Here is a 25,644-nt window from a genome sequence, read left to right on the forward strand (position 1 = left end):
CCAAAGAATTCAAGCTTGTGTTTACTCTAGATTTTTAGACTAGTTCATAGGCAAAGTGGGAATAAATAAAAATCCCAAGTCACAACGTTGTCATCAGGATCACCATCAGCCAAGATAGATGCAGTACAAAACACAATGCTAGTATAACGTTTCTGGAGCACTGTATCATTTCCAATCAGTAAAGATTATTTAATTAAAGGGATATTAATTAAATCACTATCAAATTTTATTAAATGCATACATATAAACTTGAGTTGGCAAATAAACAAATTTGAGCTGTATTCAAGCAGTGCTGAATTCCTCATTCTTAGCAAATAATCAAAAGTATTTTCCACAGTAGAACATTATTAAATGAAAGTAAAACATACATTAAGAACCAGTATTGCTGTAAATATGTATGCAACAGTGGAAACTAATCATGTGTATGCATGTGTGTATTTCAGTATCCTGAGTAAGATACCTATACCACATTAATTTTATCAGAGATTAAAGCTGATGAAACGAAATGTATCTTTATGAATGTATATACATCTGCAAATATCCATGCTACATACATGGAAGTAAAGAATTTTCATTGGCCATTTGTTCAGTTGCTTGAGCGTTATCTTCTGTGTCCTCTGATTTTACAAATTCCTTAATAAATTTCCAAAGGCCCCTTAAAATACATAAGAAATGAATACCATAGGTTAGGCGAAAATACATTAAGCATGAAAGAAAATTTCAAAGTAAGCATCTATTCTAGACACACTTACACAAAAATAGACAAGATGAGACTTTGTAATAATTTACTTTTTTAAAACAGATATTTTGAGGGAGTTTTGGCCTTGAATGTAACAGATTCTCTAAATAGATGTTTTCCCCTGTTGCATATAGTGTGGCATGGGAAGTAGGTGTACCATGAACATAATGATACGCTTTAGTCCATTCACTCTCATTGCAAGGCCATGGGACGTGCTTCCCTGGTTTTGTATTTGTAACTCTATTCCCTCTTTTTAAGAACACCCAACATGATATAAGGAACCACAAAACCTAGATCCATCTGTATGGCTCACTTAGCACTCTATCCAAACCCTTTCTTCCATGGCTTTTTCTGCCCCATAAGCTGGAGAGTGGGCTGCCCTATGTTCTGGCCTCTCTTACAGCAGAGACTGGCCTTGGCCCATGGTGCTGGCCAATGAGATGTGGGTGAAAGCATCTGTAAAGAACTGTCCTTCCTGAATAAAATGGAAAGCCTCAAAATGAGAAGCTCTTTGCCATCTGTCATTCACCTTTCCCTTTCTTAATCCATGGAAAGCAGACCCAATTAATGCCTGAAGACAGCCATATTGAGACTCTGAAGAGGTGGCAGCCACACTCAAAGGAAAGCGGGGAAGAAAGGTGAGGAGCCCCAGTTCCTTAATTATGTCATCGAGCCCAAGCTACCTACACCTAAAAGTCTTTTTCCACTTCCGTGGAAAAAGACTTTTAGGTGTAGGTAGCTTGGGCTCGATGACATAATTTCCCTATTTAAATCATCATATGGTTTTCCATTGCTCTTAATAATACCAAATTCTGAGATTCAAACTAGTACCAACTCAAAGAAAAGTAACTGTGTGAAGTATAAGCTTATAATGTAAATAATAGTAAATTTATATCAATATTATACATTTAGTTATAAACAAATGATATAAATCAGCCACTTACTTTTTAAACTAGAATTTTCAGAGCAATATTCGCATAGGGGTTTTCAAAGATTTAACATCACTAAAAGCCATATGATTGGAGAAAATAAAGCCATGCCTTCCCACGTTCCTGATTCCTGCCCAGGTGAATTCGCCCTCACCTCCAGCTTTATCCAATACATTCATTTATATATGACTAAATAAAGTATACAGATTGAGGTCTAAATCTTAGACTGAGGATTCCAAAGCACAGAAAAGGATGTAACATGTGTATTTAATGTAAGCATTCATGAGTGTAAACCCTTCAAAGGTCTGTCTAGTCTAATCTAGTTTTGAATAACTGATCGTGAGAACAGCATGATACTGCTCTAGCTGTTTTATCATGATGTCAATACTTACTCCTGCCCCTCTTCACTGATCTTTCCTATGATCTGCTTCACATGGTTTTCAGTAACCTACAAAGAATTACAATCAGTTGGTCATGCTTATTACACAGGACAAGCAGGCACTAAAGGAAATATTTTTATGATAAACATTGATTCACACAAAAAAACTTACTTTTATTTTCTTCTTTAAAATCATATTTTCTGTTTCCAATTGTATGGCTTCATGCTGGAAGACAGGTTGTTTTAAAAGCAATATACTTGGTTAAAAATATTTGTTAACTATTTTTCTCTATTTAACAAGATTATGTGAATGATATAATTTCAAGAGTACTCAATAGCACACTACTTAAAAACAGATTAAGAAACAAAGCATAAAATGAAGGACAATTAATGAGAAGGAAAGATCTTGGTCCTCAGGGTAACAAACTAGGAGAGGAGGAAATTGGTGTTTCAAAATATCAGAAAATTTTAGAGAAATTCCAGAAGTGAAGAGCTCTTCACTTTTCAGAACTAATGATAGAATTTGTTAAGGGGGCTGGAAAAATATAAAAATATAAATATCAATAAATCACACACATATCAGCAATAACTGATTATAAACTGTAAGAAGAATTTTTTAAATTATCAGTTATAATAGTAATACCTCCCATAAACTCATAAGAACAAACATAACATAATTATCTTGCACTGTTATAAAAATAAATTAAATAAGTATAAAATAATCCCAAATAAGAGTATTCGTATTGTAAAGCTGTCACTGTCAACACAAATATCCAAATGCATTTATAAATTCATTGTAAGCACAATCAAAATACCAAAAGTATTATTATCAGAACTTCAAAAATTAGACAATAGTGTTAATGAGAATATTCAGGATAATTGTGAACAAAATAATGATGGGCAGAGGGTATAAAGACTTGCTCTTTCAGGTATTAGATATGTTGAAAAGAATTAGCAAGTGTAACAGCTAGGCTGAATGGGGTATCATTAAGAACGAAGGCTGAGTTTTAATGCTAAGTCTACTTCTTGCTAACTGTGACCTCAATCAAGTTACTTAGCATATTTGTGCCTCATTTCTGTACTTCAAAAAGAGGATTAATAATAGCAGCCACCTGTTAGGGTTGCTGCAAATTAAATGAAACTATATTTTTTAATGTTCATAAAAGTGTCTGATACATTGTAAATCCTCAATATATTCAGCTCTTTTTTTTTTTTTTTTTTTTTTGCCTGGTTGGAAATGGTCTATTTCAAATCTAGAACCAGATACCAATTACATGACAGAATAACAATAGCAACTCTATTGTATTTTCCAGTATTTGAATTAAGCAGCCAAATATAAATAAGAAGTAATTAAAGTAATATAAATTCGTGATATGGAATCTTCATAGGGAGTTTTCTATTTCTTATATTTGATTTATCTAAAGAGGTTTTAATTATGAAAGAATAGTCTACATGATTCTGACATATCATGCTTCAATATTTAAATTTAGAACCCATTACTGTTTAAAAATGCAATTATAAATTGATGCTTGCTCTGAGAACATTTGCTTTCTGAAAGAAATAAAGGGGAGCAAACCCTAAACAAAAAACACAGAAGAAAATCTGCAGGGAGGGGCCAAGATGCTGACTAGAAGCAGCTGCTGTCAGCAGCTCCCACAGAGAGGAATGAAAATGGCAAGTGAATCCTACCCCTTTAGCTGAAGTATCCAGGTTCTCTCATTGGGACTGACTAGGTGGTTGGCACGACCCACAGAGAGCAAGAAAAAGCAGGGTGAAGAGGTGGCCCACCTGGGAGCCGCAAGGGGACCTTCCACTCCCAGACAAGGGAGGCGGTGAGTGATGGTGTTACCCTGCCCGGGGAACCATGCTTTTTCCACAGGTCTGTGCAACTTGCAGATCAGAAGATCCCTTCGTGAGCCCACATCATCAGGGTCTTGGGTCCCAAGCAGGGGTTATGGACAGAATGTCTGCTGGCTCTGAAGAGTCTAGTCAGTCTGGATAAGGGGGATTCCCCCAAGCGCAGTGCACCTGCTCCACCAAGGAGCAGCCAGAGTGCTTCGTTAAGCACTCCTGACTGGGTGAGTCCTCCCAACAGGGGTTGCTAGACACCTTATACAAAAGCGTGTCTGTTGTAATCAGGTTGGAGCCTCTCTGGGACAAAGCTCCCAGAGGAAGGAGTCGGCAGCAATCTTTGCTGTTCTGCAGCCTCCATTTCTGACACCTCCAGGTGCTAGAGGGACCAAAGTGAATAGAGGCTGAAGTGGACCCCCAGCAAACTGCAGCAACCCTGTGGAAGAGGGGCCTGTGAAAAAAGCAAACAAACAGAAAGCAACAATAACAACATCAACAAATGAGACCTCACCAAAACCCCATCCAAAGGTCAGCAGCCTCAACGATCAAAGATAGATAAGTACATGAAGATGAGAAAGAATTAATGCAAAATCGCTGAAAACTCAAAAACCAGAGTGCCTCTTCTCCTCCAAATGATCTCAACACCTCTCCAGCAAGGGCATAGAACTAGGCTGAGGCTGAGATGGATAAACTGACAGAAGTAGACTTCAGATGGTGGGTAATAACAACATTCACTGAGCTAAAGGAGTATGTTTTAATCCAATGCAAAGAAACTAAGAACCATGATAAAACATTATAGGAGCTGTTATCCAGAATAACCAGTTTGGAGAGAAACATAAATGACCTGATGGAGTCGAAAAACACAACTCAAGAACTTCACAATGCAACCACTAGTATCAATAGCCAAATAGACCAAGTGGAGGAAATAATCTCAGAGCTTGAAGAATATCTTGCTGAAAAAAGACAGGCAGACAAGATTAAAGAAAAAAGAATGAAAGGAATTTTAAAAAACCTCTGAGAACTATGGGATTATGTAAAATTGCTGAAACTACCACTGAGTGGGGTACTTGAAAGAGAGGGGGAGAATAAAACCAAGTTTGAAAACATATTTCAGTATTTCATCCAGGAGAACTTCCCCAACCTAGCAAGACAGGCCAACATTCAAATATAGGAAATCCAGAGAACTGCAGTCAAATACTCCATGAGAAGATTAACCCCAATATACATAATCATCAGATTCTCCAAGGTTGAAATGAAGGAAAAAAATGTTAAGGATAGCCAGAGAAAAGCGCCAGGTCACCTACAAAAGGAAACCCATCAGACTAACAGCATGCCTCTCAGTGGAAACCTTACAAGCCAGAAGAAATTGAGGGTCAATACTTAATCACATGGCACTTACTCTAAAATCAATCACATACTTGGAAGTAAAACACTCCTCAGCAAATGCAAAAGAACTGAAGTCATAACAAACAGTCCCCCAGACCACATGCAATCAAATTAGAACTCAAGATTAAGAAACTCACTCAAAACCACACAACTACATGGAAATTGATCAACCTGCTCCTGAATGACTTCTGTATAAATAAAAAAATTAAGGCAGAAATCAAGAAGCTCTTTGAAACTAATAAGAACAGACAACATACCAGAATCTCTGGGATGCAGCTAAAGCAGTGTTAAGAGGGAAATTTATAGCACTAATTGCCCACATCAGAAAGCTAGAAAGATCTCAAATCAATACATAACATCACAACTAAAAGAACTAGAGAACCAAGTGCAAACAAACCCCAAAGCAAGCAGAAAACAAATAACCAAGATCAGGGCAGAACCGAAGGAAATAGAGACAGGAAAAACCCTTCAAAAAATCAGTGAATCTAGGAGATAGTGTTTTGAAAAACTTAATAAAATAAATAGACCACTAGCTAGATTAACACAGAAGAAAAGAGAGAAGAATCAAATAGACAAAATAAAAAATGATAAAGGGAATATCACCACTGACCCCCACAGAAATACAACCATCAGAGAATACTAAAACACCTGTATGCAAATAAACTAGAAAATCTAGATTAAATGGATAAATCTCTGGACACATGCACCCTCCCAAGACTGAACCAGGAAGAAGTTGAATACCTGAATAGACCAATAATGAGTTCTGAAATTGAAGCAGTAATAAATAGTTCACAAATTTAAAAAAAAAAAAGCCCAGGACCAAATGGATTTACAGCTGAATTCTACCAGAGGTACAAAGAGGAACTGGCACAATTTCTTCTGAAACACTTCCAAATAATTGAAAAGGAGGGACTCCTCCTTAACTCATTTTATGAGGCCCGCATCATCCTGATACCAAAACTGGAAAAGATACAACAAAAATGGAAAACTTCAGCCAATATCCCTGATGAACATCAATGCAAAAATCCTTGATAAAATACTGGCAAACCGAATCCAGCAGCACATCTAAAAGCTTATTCATCACCATCAAGTTGGCTTCACCCCCAGGATGCAAGGCTGGTTCAACATACACAAATCAGTAAAATTTATCACATAAATAGAATTAAAGACAAAAACCACATGATTATCTGAATAGACACAGAAAAGGCCTCCTATAAGATTCAACATCTCTGCATGTTTAAAACTCTCAAAAAACTAGGTATTGATGAACACATCTCAAAATAGTAAGAGCCATTTATGACAAACCCACATCCAATATCATACTGACTGGGCAAAAGCTGGAAGCATTCCCCTTTAAAACCGGCATACACAAGATAAGAATGCCCTCGCTCACCACTCCTATTCAACATGCTATTGGGAGTTCTAGCCAGGGCAATCAGGCAAGACAAAGAAATAAAGGGCATTGAAATAGGAAGAGAGGAAGTCGAATTGTCTCTGCAGATGACAAAATTCTCTATCTAGAAAATCCCATCATCTCAACCCCAATGCTTCTTATGCTGATAAGCAACTTCAGCAAAGTCTCAGGATACAAAATCAATATGCAAAAATTGCAAGCATTCCTGTAAACCAACAACAGACAAGCAGAGAGCCCAATTTTGTATGAACTCCCATTCACAATTGCCATAAAGAGAACAAAATATCTAGGAATATAGCCAACAAGAGAAGTGAAGTCCCTCTTTAAGGAGAACTACAAACCACTACTCAAGGAAATCAGAAAGGACACAAACAAATGGAAAAACACTCCATGTTCATGGATAGGAAGAATGAGTATCATGAAAATGGCAATACTTCCCAAAGTAGTTTATACATTCAATGCTATTCCCATTAAACTATCATTGACATTCTTCACATTATTAGAAAAAAACTATTTTAAATTTCATATGGAAACAAAAAAGATCCCCTATAGCCAACACAACACTAAGCAAAAAGAGGAAAGCTGGAGGCATCCTGCTGCCTGACTTCAAACTATACTACAAGGCTACAGTGACCTAAACAGCATGGTACTGGTACAAAAAACAGACATATAGACCAATGGAACAGAATAGAGAACTCAGAAATAAGACTGCACACCTACAACCATCTGATCTTTGACAAACCTGACAAAAACAAGCAATGGGGAAAGGATTCCCTATTTAATAAATGGTGCTGGGAGAACTGGCTAGCCATATGCAGAAAATTGAAACTGGACCCCTCCCTTACACCTATACAAAAAATAACTCAAGATAGGTTAAACACTTAAATGTAAAACCCAAAACTATAAAACCCTAGAAGAAAATCTAAGCAATACAATTCAGGATATAGGCATGGGCAAAGATTTCATGATGAAAACATCAAAAGCAATTGCAACAAAAGCAAAAATTGATGATGGGATCTAATTAAACTAAAGAGTTCTGCACAGCAAAAGAAACTATCATCAGAGCAAACAGACAACCTACAGAATGGGAGAAAAATTTTGCCATCTATTTATCTGGCAAATGTCTAATATTCACAATCTAGAAGGAACTTAAATTTACAAGAAAAAACAAACAACCCCATTAAAAAGTGGGCAAAGGACACGAACAGACACTTCTCAAAAGAAGACATACATGTGGCCAACAAGCATATAAAAAAAGCTCAACATCACTGATCATCAGAGAAATGCAAATCAAAACCACAATGAGATACCATCTCACCCCAGTCAGAATGGCAATTATTAAAAAGTCAAGAAACAACAGATGCTGGCAAAGTTGTGGAGAAACAGGAATGCTTTTACACTGTTGGTTGGAACGTAAATTAATTCAACGATTGTGGAAGACAGTGTGGCAATTCCTCAAAGATTTAGAACTCAAAATACCATTTGACCCAGCAAACCCAAATCCCTTTTGTATATAGCCAAAGGAATATAAATCATTCTATTATAAAGATGCATGCACATATATGTTCATTGCAGAACGATTCACAATAGCAAAGACATGGAATGAACCCAAATGCCCACCAATGATAAACTAGATTTTTAAAATGTGGTACATATACACCATGGAATGCTATGCAGCCATAAAAAGGAATGAGAGCATGTCCTTTGCAGGGACATGGATGGAACTGGAAGCCATTATCCTCAGTTAACTAATGCAGGAACAGAAAACCAAACACCACATGTTCTCACTTATAAGTGGGAACTGAACAATGAGAACACATGGACACAGGGAGGGGAACAACACATACTGGGGGCTGTCAGGGGGGTGAAGGGAGGTAAAACATCAGGAAAAATAGCTAATGCATGTTGGGCTTAATCCCTAGGTGATGGGATGATAGGTGCAGCAAATCACCATGGCATACATTTACCTGTGTAACAAATCTGTACATATGCACATGTACCCTGTTACTTAAAATAGAAAAAAATAAAAAATAAATAAATGTAAAAACTTCACCTGTTAAAATAAGGCTAGAATCAGTACAATTACAATTATTTCATCCATTAATATTTCATTCTTGTAACAGTGAACCATAGCATTTCCTCTATATTTAAATAATTTCTTCTAAAACAGGGGTCAACAAACTAATCCAGTCTGCACCTGTTTCTGTAAATAAAGTTTTGTTGGCACACAGCCATGTCTCCCCTCCCCAAAAAAAAAAAGAAAGAAAGAAAAAAAGAAAAAAGAACATCTTAACATATCATTGTAAAACAGAAAGAGATAATTTTTTCATAAAAAAAGGTTGGACCACCAACACCTTTCTATATGATCTATAATTCTGCTAAAAAGAATAAAAGTAGTGCTGGAAAAATATGCTTACCTATAGAACCACAATTTAAAAAATCATGTATTTCTTACATACTCTATAACTGGAGGTTACATTGAGTTATATTCTGCACAACTTAAAATTATGTTTTTAAATTTTTTAACTTTTATGGATTTAGGGGTATGAGTGCAGTTGTATTACATGGATATATATATGTAATGGTGGGCTTTAGTGTACCACCACCCAAATAGAGTACAGTGTACCCAGTAGGTAGTATTTCATCCCTCATCCCCCTTCCACACTCCCACATTCTGGAGTCTTCAATGGCTATTATTCCACTCTATATGTCCATGTTACTCAAAAAATTAGGTTTTGGCTATTAACAGAAATCAATAGAATTTTTATCGCTTTCCTTTTTTCTTATTTTAGATAGATCTCTTAATTATTATGATTATTTGCTATAAACATTTTGAAATAAAAAGTATATTTGGACCAAATTTTATGATTTTATTACCCTATGACCAAATCACATTACTTCAAGTGTTTGCCGAGGTCTTTAGGCAAAAGAATAATGTAAATATTTAAATAAATAAGTTGCATACCTCTATGCTTTTAATCCTATTCTCAGTGATATCTGAAATTCCAGTGTGAACCAAAGTTGTTTTAATTTCTTTTTCCAGAGCTTGAATCTCATCCCACTTACTGAGTATTTCACACCTCTTCTTTTCAACCTTCTCAATAAGAGTAAGTTGGTTCTCATCAATTATATGTTTCTCAGATGATTCTGGAAATATTTTTAAAAACAAAATATTACTGTGTTTAATATCTCATTATTAATAGCATTATGTATTATTAACAATATTATGTATGCTATAGTATATATAACTATAAAATATAATTCAAACTCGAAGCATGTCAATAAAAATAATCTGACCCAAGAATGAGGGTATTCCTCCTTTAATTCATTCCTCTAATCAGTACATATTTGTTGAACACATTTTTGTGCAGACACTGGGTTAAGTAGAAAGGTTCAATGGTGAATTAGCCTTTTCCAGAGTGTGTGATTAAGCAGTGCAGACCAACAAGAAACAACAAGAGAGTGACGGTGGCAGAGTAGAAGGTGCAATTACGGTAAGACAAAGGCAAGAACATCAGACACAGCATGAGGAAGGCTCAAGGATGACTTTGCCAGAGAAGTGTGATTAGGTTGAAACACAAAGGATAAAGAGAAGTTAGACAAACAGAAGGGTTTTGGGAGAGAGCAGAAGACAGAATTTAGACATTGAGGGACGATGCTAGGAGGGAAACGGGGGGCAGTTCTGAGAAGACTTGTGACCTATGTTAAGAAATCAGTCAAAGCTGTTGAGAGCTTTTAATATGGGGAGAGACACAATCAGATAATGATCACTGTCTCCAGTGAAATTGTGTCCTGAAAGTGGATCAGACAGCACAAGACTAGACTCAGAGAGACCTGTTGGGAAGCTATGGCAATCATTCACACAGGTTGATCGGGTCAGGATATGTATTAGTCTGTTTCACGCCACAGATAAAGACATACGGGAGACTGGGCAATGTACAAACAAAAGAGGTTTAATTGGACTTACAGTTCCACGTGGCTGGGGAAGCCTCACAATCACAGCAGAAGGCAAGGAGGAGGAAGTTCCGTCTTACATGGATGGCAGCAGCCGAAGACAGAATGCGGAAGATGCAAAAGGGGAAACCCCTAATAAAATCATCAGATCTCGTGAAACTTATTCACTAGCATGAGAACAGTATGGGGGAAACTGTCCCCATGATTCAATTATCTCCCACCAGGTCCCTCCCATAACACATAGGAATTATGGGAGCCACAATTCAAGATGAGATTTGGGTGGGGACACAGCCGAAGCATGTCAGAATAGCACTCCCAACATGAAGAGAAGTGAAAAAAATAAAAAAAAAAAATAAACTATTTAGGAAATAGAAAAAGAAAATAGACCTTAGTAATTGACTAGATCTGGCAATGTAGAGAAGAAGGCAATGTCAAAAATAAGCCCTAGGTTTTAGCTCAGTTGTAGCTAGAAAGACAACAATGAGTTCGATGAAGCATGGAGGAAAGAAAGAACTTGGTTTCAATCCCAACTTGGCCACTTATTTCAAGCTGTGTTGGAAGAGGTTGAGGGGTAGGAGACTGAAAGTTGCCTGGCACATGTTTTATGACTTTCATCTCCATGCGTTTGGTGATACCATCGATTGAAATAGCCAGGGAGATGCCCATTTAGAGAAGGAGATGATGAGTTTAATCTCGGACATGTTGAAATACCTATGGGACACTCAAGAGGCCACGTCTAATAGGCACTTGGATATACAGATCTCAAGCAAAAAAAGATGGGTTTTTAGCAGGTAAAATAGATTTGGAATTAAAAAAATAAAAAACCTCTTCCAAAGAGATGCTGGACTCCAAAGAATATCAACATTTAAGGAGTACAGAAAGGAAATGGAGACATCAAGTGATCCACTGCTAAGGCCAATTTGTCATCAATCAGCACAGTTATATACTAATTAGAGTGGTGAGACTTCATTTTTTGAGAAAAAAACAATTACTACTTTTCAATGGGAACAAAACAGTTAGAAATATTAATAATCCTTCCTTGTAGATAGTAAACAAGAAGGAAGTCACTGCCATCATTCTACTTTGCCAAATATGGAAGAAGGAGAAACTTTGACATTAAATTGTGAAATGTGGGGGAATTAAGTAGACACATGATGAGCTAGCTGAGGGGCTAGAAATGGTCATAGTTAAGCTTCTACACAAACTGAAAGAAAATACAAAATAAAGTATGTGTTCTCCACCTTAACCTAAGCTGAAGGTTTCAGCCCAAAACCATCAGCTGAGTTCAAAGAGGCAAAAAGGAGTGTCAAGTCAAGGGACTGACCTCTGTCCTCACCTCTTTTCTACCCTCAAGACATAACTATAGGGAAAGACTGAGGTATGAAAATGGGGACATTCCACAGCAAATGTGTGCGATTGGAGGAACAGGCTCCTGCGATAAAACGCTTTGGGAAAAGAATGAAGCAGGAAGAACCAGGGGCACCAGGTTTGTTTCATCGCAGTGAAAGAGTGATGGGAACAGTGGGCTAGGATCACACATAAAGAAAGATTACTAGAGTTCTAGAAAGTTAGGCACTGCATTTTATTTTTATTAATCTTTGTCTTTTTTTATTAGTGGCTAGCAGTAAAGCCCTTAAGTGTCTGCCTTTGTGTTTTTTTGTTTTGTTTTTAAATCGTGGGCCTGTTTTAAGAGAAAGCAAGGAAACAGAAAACACCAAGCCTGGGTCTTATTTCACATCTGTGAGAGGAACCCTACAAAGAACAGACAACATGGTGGAAGAAGGAGCGAAGCAGGTGACCTCTGAGCACTGAGAAGGGACGGAAGGAGAAGCAGAGTCAACCTGGGACAGAGAAGAGGCAGGACAAGGGGATGTAAATTAGGTGACAAGAAACCTGTGCAAAGACATCCAGCAGGATTAACAGCACCCATGCTACTCATAGGTAGAAAACAGGAAACAGGCAGAAGGGGGGAAAAGGTGGTAAAAGCACTCTGACAAGGATCTTTGAGGCCAAGCTCTACTAAGAACTTAAAACAGGATAGGCCTGTGAGCATATCCTACCAGACGATGAGAAAGAATATCTAAAAACAGAGTATGAGTGAGTGTTTAACAAACTCAGGGGAAAATGGCATTTCATTTAACAGTTGGAAAACAGTCAAGGTTAATGAGCAAGATACTTAAACTTATTTTTATCATTTAATTGCGTTCTTAATTGTATACATTCAAAATAATGTTATTATCTATTTCATAAAATGTTAATATCTATTTCATAAAATATTCATAAAATGTAATTAATTTCCCATGAAACGCATATTCTTCCTCACAAGTAATAATAAAAAGATGAAGAACAAACAGGCAGTGACCACCATGTGCCAGGCCCTATGATCTTGGGTGATGTGGGTGAACACATTGAATTCTCACAGCAAAACTCAGAAGGAGCATCAGCATCTCCCGTGTTGACAGACAGGCAGCCAAGGCTGCAGCAGCTGAAATAATGAAGGTCACAGCAAAGCACCCATCAAGAGGACATCACACAGATACCTGCCTGATCGTTCCTTCGCAGACTGCAGCAATGCCAGCTCCATCTCCAGTTCACTTCTGAGTCTATGATGTGTGGATAAACAATAGGGAAATATTAGATCCTCATTATATCTTTTTTCTTTTGTCTATGTTACACCACAAGTCTCTTATAGTTGAGAAATTAAAATAGACCTGCTTACTTTCTAACACAACAGACACTCTGAAGATATTTATTAAATGACAGCCTAAATCAGTCAAGTTAAACAAACAAAATAATAATTTCTTACCAAGATTGCATAAGCCTTTAAAGAGTTAGTTAATTTAAAATAAATGATTTCCTATAGAGTTTATTGATACTTTTTGTTAATGGAATTGCTAAGAAGGAAGAACGCAAAATAAAATTTAAAAAACTAAAAAACAAAAAAAAAAAGTAGCATTTTATACTCAAAGTCAAACAACATGTCAAGGGCTATGGAAAGACCTTCCTGATGCTGAAATACACTGCATATTTCCTGTGTATTTTTATTCTGTGCAAAAGATACAATTTACAAATTTCACTATGTTTGAATTAAAAATAAAATACAAGACAAGAGGCTGGGCATGGTGGCCCATGCCTGTAATCCCAGCAGTTTGGGAAGCCAAGGCAGGCAGATCACGAGGTCGGGAGATTGAGACCATCCTGGTTAACATGGTGAAATCCTGTCTCCACTAAAAGTACAAAAAATTAGCTGGGTGTGGTAGTGAGGGCCTGCAGTCCCAGCTACTTGGGAGGCTGAGGCAGGAGAATGGTGTGAATCCGGGAGGAGAATGGTGTGAATCTGGGAGGTGAAGGTTGCAGTGCGCCGAGATCGGGCCACTGCACTCCAGCCTGGGTGACAGAGCAAGACTCCATCTCAAAAAAAAAAAAAAGAAAAGGGGAAAAACCTCTTTGTTTCTTCTGTTTGGTTGAGAGTAACCTACATCAACTATCTTATGTTTTATAGATTCAAAGAGAAAACAAAAGGAGTCTAGCAGGTATTACATATATTGAGGACAACACTGTGATTTGATTTAAAACATCAACATGCAAATAATTTAATGTCAAATGTCTACTAAGGGCCTAAGAGTTTAAGATTTTTACACATATTAGTTCATTTCATCACAGATTAAGAGAGAAATAGGGTGGTTCTTATGACCCTCAATTTTAAGAAACCGGAGCCAGGCATGGTGACTCATGCCTGTAATCCCAGTACTTTGAAGGGCCAAAGCAGGTGGATCACTTGAGCCTAGGAATTGGAGACCAGCTTGGGCAACATGGTGAAACTCCATCTCTACTTAAAAAAAAAAAATACAAAAATTAGTCAGGTGTGGTGCCTATGGTCCCAGCTACTTGGGAGGCTGAAGTGGGAGGATCCTTTGAGCCTGAGAGGTTGGAGCTGCGGTGAACCATGATCATGCCACTACACTTCAGCCTGGGCAACAGAGCAAGACCCTGTCGCAAAGAAAAAAAAAATAAGAAACTGGGGATTCCATGGATTAATAATAATGATGAAAGTCTTTTCACTATGTATAGTAAGAAAGTTTCATTTCCAGAAAATTTTTACATATTATAGTTTTAACTATCACTTAGGTTTGTGTTCTATTGCTTTCTTTTTCTTCTTCAGGGACTTTAATTATACGTGAATTGGACGGTCTTTGCTTATGTCTATTTCATCTACTTTTTCTGACTCTTTTTATTTCTGTATCTCATTTACATTCTTTTAAATATTTTTCCACTTTTTCCCAATGCCCCTTATTATATTTTCATTCAAAACTACTCTTCCTTGGGTATTTCAGAATTTAGTCTTGACCTGTGATATAATTCTGACTTTTTGAACTATTTTTCCCTCAGTTTTTATCTTGTTTTATTTCTTCTTTATTGTTGTTGATTTCTCTCCTTAGTTTTTCAATTTATGACTCAAGATTGTTTTCATATGCTGAAATGCTCTTTTGGGAACATCTAATTTAGCTTGGAGTGCTGTGCTACAGTTTTCTTCTTGTTCAACTTTATTATTATTATTCCTTGGTAAGGCAAGGACTTTCATCAGGTAAATCATTTGGATTCTCATTTTCTGTTCTTTTCTCGTAGTAGTTTGTATAGACAAAGATTGTTTACACCTCTGCATTTTTGCAGGCTGGGCTAGTGATTTGGAGTAGTATGTGAGATTGCTAATTCAGATGGATACTTTTCCATCAGAGTAGCAAATTATGCTATTTTATTATTGATTTCACTTTTTTTTTGTTTTCTTTTGTTTTGATTTCCTTTGATAGTCCTGGATACCTTGCTTGTTTAGAGGGAAAAAGGACAGTATGTGGAAGGGTTGTGTGCACCTTGATTTTCCTCTTTTTATGGGTTTTTACATTTTCCTCTCTTGCTCCCTTTTGCCTTCATTGGACATTTCTAAAGGATGCTGCTCCCTTTCCTTTAACTCCCTTCTCACATGTATTATTACCATTTCAAAGTTGTATTCTCACTTCTACCCTCTTCCAAGTAACCCCACCCCACCCCACCACACCCCTGCCATCATAGTCAGTGCTGCCATCAGCCCAGCAGTCCAGCTGTGTGGCTTTCTCACTTACATGGATTCTGTCCCTGGAAGTGGTTTTAGAACAATTTTAGACCTCCTTCTAGCTCCACTGTTCTCTCTTCCATGAGCTTTTCCCAAAACCTCACTTGCTCTCACAAACAAAGCTTTGCAGCAGGAACATGGAAACTGGTTCACTGCCACTGAATGTTTTCTTTTCTATTTTCAGTCATTTTTAAACTTTGGATGCATTTGCAATGAAATCAGTTTTTTTTTTTTTTTTTTCTTTTTGGCCTTGGCGTTCACTTTGAACAGAAGTTTGATTTTCTCACTCCAGAAGCAGGGCTCAGTCACCATTGCTTGACACAGTTTTTTGTGCTTCTCCTCCTCCCAGTGCCTCAAAATGGTCAGTCCAGATATCTGCCTTAAACAACCACCTCCCAGTGATCACCCACTATGAGACAGCTAAATACAACCTACTTTCCTCAACCCACTGACCCCCACGCCCTGCATGGGCCATGAGAATATGCTGCAGTGACCCAGAAACCACTCTCCATCATAGTGTGTGTGACCCCACAGACCTCATACCTTCTTGCCCTAAACCCACTGATCAGAATTCCCCGGGGAAAACCTGCTAGGGTCACACTCCAGACCCGAACAAAAGCCTTGGTCCATCGGTCCTCACTCTCTCTCTTGCTCCCCTACCTGCTGATGGAGCGAGTGTGTTTCAGGCAGCTCCCCACTTCCTACCACCCCTGAGAAGCATGCTGCCCTCTTTTCTCTGGAATCTGTAAGTAACAAATCTGTTATTTAATGTGCTTTGTTCTGTGGCCTTCTCTGTGCCTCACCTGATGGACACACTTGAACATCACCTTTTACTAGCCAGGGCTCTCCTAAAGACTGGTTATCTTGATAGGAATAACCTGGATACACACCAGACAACGGCCACGAGGGCTTCTGCCAGTGTAGTTGAGTTTCTTGTGAGAGGAATATCTGGTCACAGGTCAGACACTTGGGCATTAAGCCTGAAGGCTAGGACGAAGACACATCCCATGAAGAGTACCCTGAGAACATCCTCCACCAGCCTCCGAAGCTCCATCAGGGGAGGGCTAGAGTTCATAGCCACCCTTGTGAGAGAGACCTCAAGACCAAATTGGAGGCCAGGTGTGATAGCTCATGCCTGTAATCCCAGCACTTTGGGAGGCCAAGATAGGTAGATTACTTGAGGTCAGGAGTTCAAGACCAGACTGGCCAACGTGGTGAAACCCTGTCTCAACTAAAAATACAAAAATTAGCCAGGTGTGGTGGTACACACCTTTAATCCCAGCTACTTGGAAGGCTTGAACCCCGGAGATGGAAGTTGCAATGAACTGAAATCACCCCACTGCACACCAGCCTGGGCGACAGAGCAAGGCTCCATTAAAAAAAAGAAAAAAATTGGAGCAACAAATACAACGGTTCTCTGTCTTCTAGTTACATTAGAAGGCAAATTTTGTTTTTTGGTTTTGTTTCTTGTTTTGTGCTCTTGAAGATATTTTGGATGTTGCGGGTTTCCTTTAATCTTTTTCAAATCATACAAACAGTATGCCCTATCCAACTGTGATTTGACTCTGGAAAATGACACAGAGAGGTTATATTAGAAGAGTTTTGTAAGTTAAAAAACAATAAGGCCATCCATATAAGGTGTCTTAGATCTGCAGCCCTCTTGCCTATCAGTCAGTCTTCAGGGGACCACCAAAAAAGACAGGAGATTCTTTCAGAAACCTGCCCAAACTCCCCCGATGGACACACCATACTTAGCAGAATGTCTTAGTCACATAGGTGATGGCCTGTAGGAGTGGCCAGATGACAGGCATGATATTAGCAAAAGTAGCATGTTTTCAGCAAAGCAGAAATCAATGTAACTGTAGGCTTGTCACATCGGTTTCAGATCTTGTTACAGGAGAATCTAAACATAGATCAGGTCAGTCACTCATGCCTCACCTATCGTTCTGCTCCAGGGCTGCTTTTGTGGCTCTCACAAGCATCCTCAGCTCTTCCTTGGCGAGATCCACGTCTGCCGTCTTCACTGGCTTCTGCCCCAGCGCCTTGAGTTGAGCCAGAAGAGCCTAGGCAGGACCAGGCACATGAGGTGAAACAAGCACACAGGGAGGGCGGGAGGACTCCCTTTTTTATTTGTCATTAATGCGTTTTCAAGGTGCCCTGGGTTAACATATACATTCTAGTGAAAACAGGTAAATTGGGAGGATTTAAGGGAGGGAGGACTGTTGGGGGAGGAATGGCCAATCAGTGAAGTTTCCGTTAAAATGCCTTTTTCAGTATGTTCAGAGTTTATTTTTCTAAGAAATGGAAAGATGGTAGGGAATTTCCCTGTTAGCCTGTGTGGGGGGGAGGACATGCTGGACAAAGCCCTGGAGGCACATTGTCAGTGGCACCGCAATCGTTTCTTCTACGTGAATGAGAAGTCATGTGAATGCGCTTGCCATCCGCAGAGGTAAAGCAGTGCTGTGCTCAAATGAGGAGCAACAGAGATCTCTGCCTCTTAGGGGAAGTGCTGTCGGGGTTACAGACACAGAAAGAGGCATCCAGGGCCCTGCTGGCCTGGGAATTTCTTCATGCTCACGTTTGACCGAGATAGGGACGTACGCCACTTTTTGACTCAATCTCAAAACGTAAGGAACAAGGTAGATTCCCCACTGGAGCCTTTGCTCATCCTTGTAAAGACAAAGGCTGCTTCCGCGTTATGAAAAGGCTCAGCACAAAGAAAATGGTACTCACATCTTACTTTAAATGAAGAAGCAAACTAGAACTGACCTCCTTGTAATGCTGTCATTGTTTGCTCATCTACAAAAGAAGCAACTATCTCTCCTAATTTATGAAATAAAATTAATCTTTAAAGTGTATTGAATTCAAAATACCAAAGTTATCTTAGCTACAGTGTTAGATGTTCTTAGGTTTTATAAGTGATTGAGTTATTCCGGCAGTATATTTTCTTATTTGACTAACCACGGGTTTAACCCAACCTTAGAGGGAACACCTGGCACACCGTCCCCTGTTAAACAAAGAGATCATGGGGTTTGAGCCAGCTTACAGCACACTAGCCATCACAACACATTCTCAGGGGTTTCACCAGGATAATGACTCGACAATGGTTTTTGGAAACTACTGGCAGAGAACCGTTTATATTCCCAATTTATACATAGTTATGTTGCTTGTTTGGGAGTATAAATAATGCTATGCCAATCTAAAGGAAATTTCTTTATCAATAATGTTATTAAGGCAGTATAAAGCTTATCTATAATAAAAAATATCACTATTCTAAATTATGGGGCACACATGGGGCTTCTTGGATTCAGAAATGTTTCCACTGCTCGTGAAATACGAAGCTAGGAATAAGCAGGCTCTATTCAGACTCTTCGCGATCGATCATCACCTCGTACTGTGTTGTGGGCTGGGACTCCAGGAGCGTCGCCATGTAGAGTTCATATTCATCCTGTACAGAAACAAACACAAAGTCCACTGGCCATGCATGAGGAGGTCACAGTACAGGTGTTTCATGTGTATAAATAACATGGAAGTCAAGAATGTTCATTTAGATCATTTCAGAAAAACATAAAATGTTCCTACAATGCATTAAATGGTATACGTGCTCACATGGATAAAATCACACCATCTTTGAAGCATATTTGAGCATTAAGTATTGATTACCTCAGAATATCATAAAATGCCATGGGATAAAATATCAAATATTGATCACTTCAGAATGTCACAAAACACCTTGACACAAATACAACAAATTGTCTCCTGCCATGCAGAAGCTCTGTGGATTCAGGTCCTACTGGCCTGCCAGGATGAGCTTCCCAGTGATGAGGCATCGCTGGAAAACAGGCCATCAGGTCTCCATTGTTAGGCAGTCCTTGTCATTAGGGAAATTAAAGAATTGCATGGTCTTTAAGCAACATAATCTCAACTTGGGTTCCATATGAAGGACATTGTCTCATTTTTTTTTGCAACCTCTGCCTCCGAGTTCAAGCGATTCTCCTACCTCAGCCTCTGAGAAGCTGGGATTACAGGCACGTGCCACCATGCCCAGCTAATTTTTGTGTTTTTAGTAGAGATGGGGTTTCACCATGTTGGCCAGGCTAGTCTTGAACTCCTGACCTCAAGTGATCTGCCTGCATCAGCCTCTCAAAGTGCTGGCATTACAGGCATAAGTCACAGCACCCAAAAATCACTTTCATCATGAAATTACAACAAATCTATAATTCCATAAGGATTCATGTAAAATTACACATGTAATGTTAAATTAATTATTCATTTATTTGAATTATAATAATTAAGTTATGTACAATTTATAAAAGGTTATGTATAATTAGGAAGCTTTAGTGGGAAAACATGGGCTTAAGGAATGAGCTGACTGGGTGTTGATTCCACATGGCCCCTTTATAATTTACCTCCCTGCAGGCAGATTATCTCCAGTCTCTGTGAGTGATGGTCCCTGTCTGTAGAAAGGGGCCTGTGATACCTGGCAGAATTTCAGTGAGGCTTGAGATCATTCATGGACACAGAACCTCATGCAAGCTTCTCAACTGTTATGCTGAAGATGGATGTTTCTTACCTTAACTTTTTTCAAGAGATCACCAAATATCAAAGAACTGTTACAAATATCTTCAAAGACTTTTCCAAAGACGTGCAGTCTGTGGAACTGTTGATGGCTGCAGGTGCAAATTTTCTGGAGCTCCTGGAGGAAAAACAGAGTCAGCCCATTTCAGCGTGGCTCCATTTTTCTTCCAGAACCGAATTTCTCAGGAGTCAGGGAGGACACAGCTGTCATCACCCTGGCGAGTGGGCGGGGGGGCACAGGGGGCTGGTCCCGGGGGTCCTGATCCCTCCCACCATTTGCTGGGCTTCTTTGTCTCCCTGGTCACCCAAGATTCTGGATTTTTTAAAAAATATTTTCTTATTTATTGACTCCCTTGCTCCCCGTACTCAAGGATTCACTCTCTGCCTCCACAGTCCCCCAGGACCCTTTCTCTCTTCCAACCACAAGGCCTGGCTGCTTCCTGGGCGCCTGCTATTTTCTTCTCTTTCGTGCATGGTCCCCATTTGGAGATGATGTCTCCAGTCAGCTGTTCTCCTCTGAGTCGGCAGCCCACCGTAGATCTTCCCCTCACACCGGCACTTTCTGTACACACGTGCTGCCTGGGCATACCTCAGGGCATGACAGTGCCCATCAGCTCTCTCTCTGCCCTCACCGTTCTTCCACCGTCAGGCAGGCAAGCCCTCCTCTCTCAGACCCTCTGCTGACCTACAAACATCTGATTTACTGCTGCAGCCACATGGCCTCCAATGCGTCTGTGATGGGCCTCCCCCAGCTGACCAGTTCCCGGAAGGCGCCCTCCTTCATTTCACCCAAACTGTCCCCACTGAAATTGCTAGTGCTCTCCGCACCTGGTACAGTACTGCATTCTGCCTGGACGTATCAAGGAGGCCTCAGAGGACGAACCTCAATTCACAGTCGTGGCTGTCTCTGACCCAGAGCACTGCACCCAGAGCGCTGCACCAAGAGCACTGACCCGAGAGCACTGCGTGGAGAGCACCGCACCCAGAGCACTGCACCAAGTGCACTGACCCGAGAGCACCGCACGGAGAACACTGCGTCAAGAGCGCTGCACCGCAAGGTCTGCACTGAGAACGCTGCCCCGAGAGCTTTGCCCCCAGAGCACTGCCCTGAGAGCACCGCAGGGCCGCCCTCCTCACCTGCTGTAGCTTTTTTTCGTGGCCCACGGCCACCTTGCTCCCAGTGAAGTCATTCTTCAGGAGATCTTGCTTGGCGAGCACTTCTTTCTGGAAACGCAGGAACATCCTGTACCTGTCTGCGTTGGTGGCCCCCGCCAGGTAGGAGCTGACATAGTGGTGCCGGTCCCTGGCGCCTCTGGGCCCGGCTTCTTGGTACCGCAGCACCTTCACGTCGGGCAGCTGGAGTTCTTCCCTCCTGCGCCATCCAGGAGGGCTCCGTCCAGGAGGGCCTCCTTTCTTTTCTTCCTTCCCCTCTCGGAGAACCTCCACTGGAAAGAGATCCTCCTCTAAAGTGTGGGAAAGAGAGGCCTGGGGGTTCAGGTACCTGAACAGCGGGGTGTCCTGGGCCTCACTGGGGACCAGCGCCGTATGGATGGTGAAGTGGGCCAGGGCCTCCTTCATCCTCAGCACCTTCCCTGTGGGCAGCTCTCCCACCTCAGAGGAACGCTCCCCCTTGGGCCGGTGGGCATTGGGCCAGTGCTGTAAGACTGTCTCAGGAGGCCGGTAGAGCTTGTTGGGGTTCAGGTGTCCAGAGACGTAGAGGTAGACGTCCTCCCGGTGCTCTTTCTGAAGCCGATTCAGAAGTTTCTTCAGATTCCACAGAGTCTTCACGCCTGGCGTCTGGCAGTGCTGCCACTTCAGGTACACTGGTCAGAAAAGAAAAGGAGACTCTTAGGGATCGCTCTTAGTTCCACAGTAAGTCAGCTGGTGCACCGGCTGAGAGGCGTAGCCCCTGCCCAAAAGAGGGTCTACAGAGAAACAGACGAACAGAGTACATGACCCGGCCCTTAAAAGTCAAAAAGTCAAAGGCCCGATCTAGTATGTTGGTGCAGATGAGAGGCCGGCAGATCCCCAGGCTGTACAAGCCAGCCCCAGAGCTCCGGGCCCTCAAAGCCAACAAGAAAAAGATAGAATATCTTAATTTGGCAGGGTATTTCTCACAATATTAGCAAAGGCTCTGAAAGAAAAGTGTACAATCTTAATTATAATTCTTAATGACGATGCTTAAAGATGTCCTCTTTAATGTATTTCACATGCAGGGGAGCACAGACAGGGTTTGGGCTAAAACCCTCAGTTAATGCTAAAACGTCTCTGGAGTCCCTGACTAAACCCCTCAGTGACCAGTGGCTCGCTCACCCCTTCCTGCACCATCCCCACAGAGCCAACCCCTGGGGCTGTTGACCCGCAGTTGCCTCCTCTGCAACATCAGAATCATCATCTCAAACAAAATGGTTGATTGACATGCAAATGGAATCACTTTTGGCAAAGAGGTGCATGGCCTAGAAGAGATACTCCGTAAATTCTACCCATTTTGGCTGCAGGTCTAGAGTGTAGGCAACATATTACTGAACACTACAGATAGAACAGGAGGAGCCCAGATTTGCCCCCTTTATTTGCTATTTTCTAACCTAAGAAGAAGAATTTCTTTCTGGGATGCTGTGTACTGTGATGGCCAAAGGGCAGCAGGCCCATCCATACCCTCCTCAGAGAAATTTCCTCCGTCCATTGCGAAGCAAACCATCCTTCCCCGAGTCCATCGAGGCGGCTGAATGCTGGAGCCAATACTTTCAGCAGAGGGCTGCTAGAGAATCACCCCTGTTGATCAGCTTAGTCCTTCAGAGCAACCACTTAAATGATTAACAGAACAAATTCTCCAAGACAGCGATCATTGCAGTTCATCAAAGGCATGAACACTTAAAGCTCTAAAAGGCACCTTGTACCAGCTCTATGGAAGATGGAAGAAGGAGGCAACTTCGTTGCTGTTGTGTTATCCTTTGTTTATTTTACTTCCAAGAAGGATTTGAAGCCACCAGCAAGTCAATCGACACAATCATTTTCCCACTTCAAATGCTTTTTCTTTTGATTGTAATAAGACCTCCTCCAGACAGAAGTTTCCACTTCTGTCCACCATGTTCTTGTAAGATATGCCATGAATCCCCATCGTGGCAATAAATATTTTATTTTCCTATCTGAAAACATTATGTGTGTGTGTGTATCCTGCCATCTCTGCCTAAGAGAGAAAACAAACAATAAATGAAAGTTTTAAGAATTTACTGGAAAATATGACTCTTTTACAAATGATCTGAAAACAAATTTGCTGTCAGTAAAACCAAACCAACTTTTGAATGTGTATTGAATAGGAACATGTAGTGATAGGTCTTTAGACTACATTTGGATTAATACATATTGCCAAAATGTAGTATTAAACATTTTTAAACAGAGATTTTCTATTTGTTTGTTTCTTTGGGAATGTATCCTTCCCCCCGCCCGCCACCGACCCCGGAATAGGACAATAGGTCTTTAATGTCAAAATTATTACAAATCAGGCTGGGTGTGGTGACTCACACCTGTAATCCCAGCACTTTGGGAGGCCGAGGCGGGTGGATCACTTGAAATCAGGAGTTCGAGACCAGCCTGGCCAACCTGGCGAAACCTTGTCTCTACTAAAAATACAAAAATTAGGCATGGTGGCGGTGCCTGTAATCGCAGCTACTCGGAGGCTGAGGCACCAAAATCGCTTCAGAAGCTCATCCCTCCACAGTTGAACATCAAGCAAATCTCACAAGCCAGCAAGAGCTGCTCCAGGCCACTTACATTCAGTCTCTAGCTCCTCCGCCATGACTTCCCTTCAGCTGCCTGAGCTGGGCTGTCGCCGTGGAAACCACAAACATTCTAAGCCCTCCCTAGCTTCCCTCACTGCTGAGCAACCAGGCACAGCCTCTGCTGCGGAACCTCCCTCCAACCCCTCCCCTCTTCTGTGCCTGCGACTTTCTGGAACAGGGAGTACTGGTGTTTGCTTGCTTACTTTTTAAAGTGAAACACTTTTCGTGATCTGAAAAATATCAAAGTATTCTCGCATTCCCTAATTCCTCTCCAAAGCCCAGGGGGCAAAAGATAACTGGTCTTCAGGCATCTGCTATAGAAATGTGCAGATTGGACAGTGCGTAACCCACCCAACTGTACCTGGACAACCAGCACAGAGCAGGTGCCAGTCACTTAGTGATCATTTAGTCGCTTTTTATTATTATCTATGTATTTGCTAGTGGGGAATTGAGGTCCTGTGGGGTCATTTGCCCAAAGTGAGTTAGCAGAGAATGGAATTTACAGATGTGTAAGTGCACATCTGTGTGACTGCAAAGTCCATCCTCTCTCCTCAGGCTATCCCATGTGTCAAGGGAGGGAAAAGCTAAAACTTCTATCTTTGAAAACTGTAATTCGGTTTATATGTCTTGCAGCCAGAAAGAGAGTACTGGAAGGGCGATTCTGGATCTCAGAAGTAACTTTGACACCAACCCTCACTACTTACCGCTCTGAAATGGGAAAGACAGTGATGTAGGTGTTACTGGTTGTGCGGATGGAATTACAGGGTGCTGTGAAGGAGGCGGGGCACTCAGTGTTTGTTGTTTCTTTGTTTCTGTTGATGCTGCCTATTAGTTCAAACTGCACCATTTTGTGAGCCCCGCCCCATTTTGCAGACCCTGGTCAAACAGAAACATTCCACGGGCGTCGGGCCACGAGAAACATCCTGTCCAACCACCTGACTTTCTTATCATCCCCTGCTGGGCAAAGCCCTGCCCGGCCAAGCCCCCAGCTGAAGGATCATCCTCATCAGATCCTGCTGAGCAAAGATCCAAGGAACATTCTATCACATCCCCCAAAAAACAGGGCCACACCACCTTGCCTTGGAACATCTTATCAACATCTTCCTGGGAAGCAGGCCATACCCACCAGGCCCCTCCCGCCCAGGCCTATAATTACCCCAGCCTGTAAGCCGAGGTCAGCACTGGCATTCACCTGGTCCCCCATCTCTGCAGGTCTTAGGCTGGACATAGAACCTGAATCGCTGGAGAGCTGCCAATTCTCTCTTTCTTTTACCATCGCCTTCCCTTCCAAACCTAACACTGGACAGATCCTTGAAACATGAACATTCTGGAAACCAAGAAGCTGCCAGGACCCTCACCTGCTTAGCTGGTTTCATCACCAGGTGCGTTGGAATTCCTCCTGTGAAAAGGTCACCGGAGTGCTTACTGCTTGTCTCTCTGGAATGTGCATGGTAGTTAGGCATCTTAATCACGACAGAAAGGTCGACATGAAGATGCCTGAGCTGCGTGAGGTTGTCTAGATATGGGC

General features: G+C 40.9%; 1 protein-coding gene across 1 annotated transcript; it reads right to left on the reverse strand.

The window, feature by feature from the left end:
- Positions 1 to 207: 207 nt before the first annotated feature.
- Positions 208 to 24,177, reverse strand: C4H6orf118 (chromosome 4 C6orf118 homolog). Its single transcript, XM_050786234.1, has 10 exons — positions 24,109 to 24,177; positions 21,475 to 22,160; positions 20,333 to 20,455; positions 19,148 to 19,207; positions 17,698 to 17,822; positions 13,197 to 13,255; positions 9,664 to 9,845; positions 2,220 to 2,273; positions 2,061 to 2,116; positions 208 to 655 (listed from the first exon to the last, which is right to left on the reverse strand). Exons 1-10 carry the CDS (start codon positions 24,131 to 24,133, stop codon positions 547 to 549), a joined length of 1,479 nt encoding a protein of 492 aa, XP_050642191.1. The 5' UTR covers positions 24,134 to 24,177; the 3' UTR covers positions 208 to 546.
- Between the last annotated feature and the right edge of the window lie 1,467 nt (positions 24,178 to 25,644).

This window comes from Macaca thibetana, chromosome 4, assembly GCF_024542745.1.
Source record: "Macaca thibetana thibetana isolate TM-01 chromosome 4, ASM2454274v1, whole genome shotgun sequence".
Taxonomy (NCBI): domain Eukaryota; kingdom Metazoa; phylum Chordata; class Mammalia; order Primates; family Cercopithecidae; genus Macaca; species Macaca thibetana.

Coding starts and splice junctions, on each gene's coding strand:
- C4H6orf118 (XM_050786234.1), bottom strand. CDS start 24,133: ATGGCGGAGGAGCTAGAGACTGAAT. Junction 13,256..17,697: donor GCCCTGGAGCAGAACGATAG/GTGAGGCATGAG, acceptor CACACATCATAG/ACTCAGAAGTGAACTGGAGA. Junction 656..2,060: donor ATCAGTGAAGAGGGGCAGGA/GTAAGTATTGAC, acceptor ATGTATTTTAAG/GGGCCTTTGGAAATTTATTA.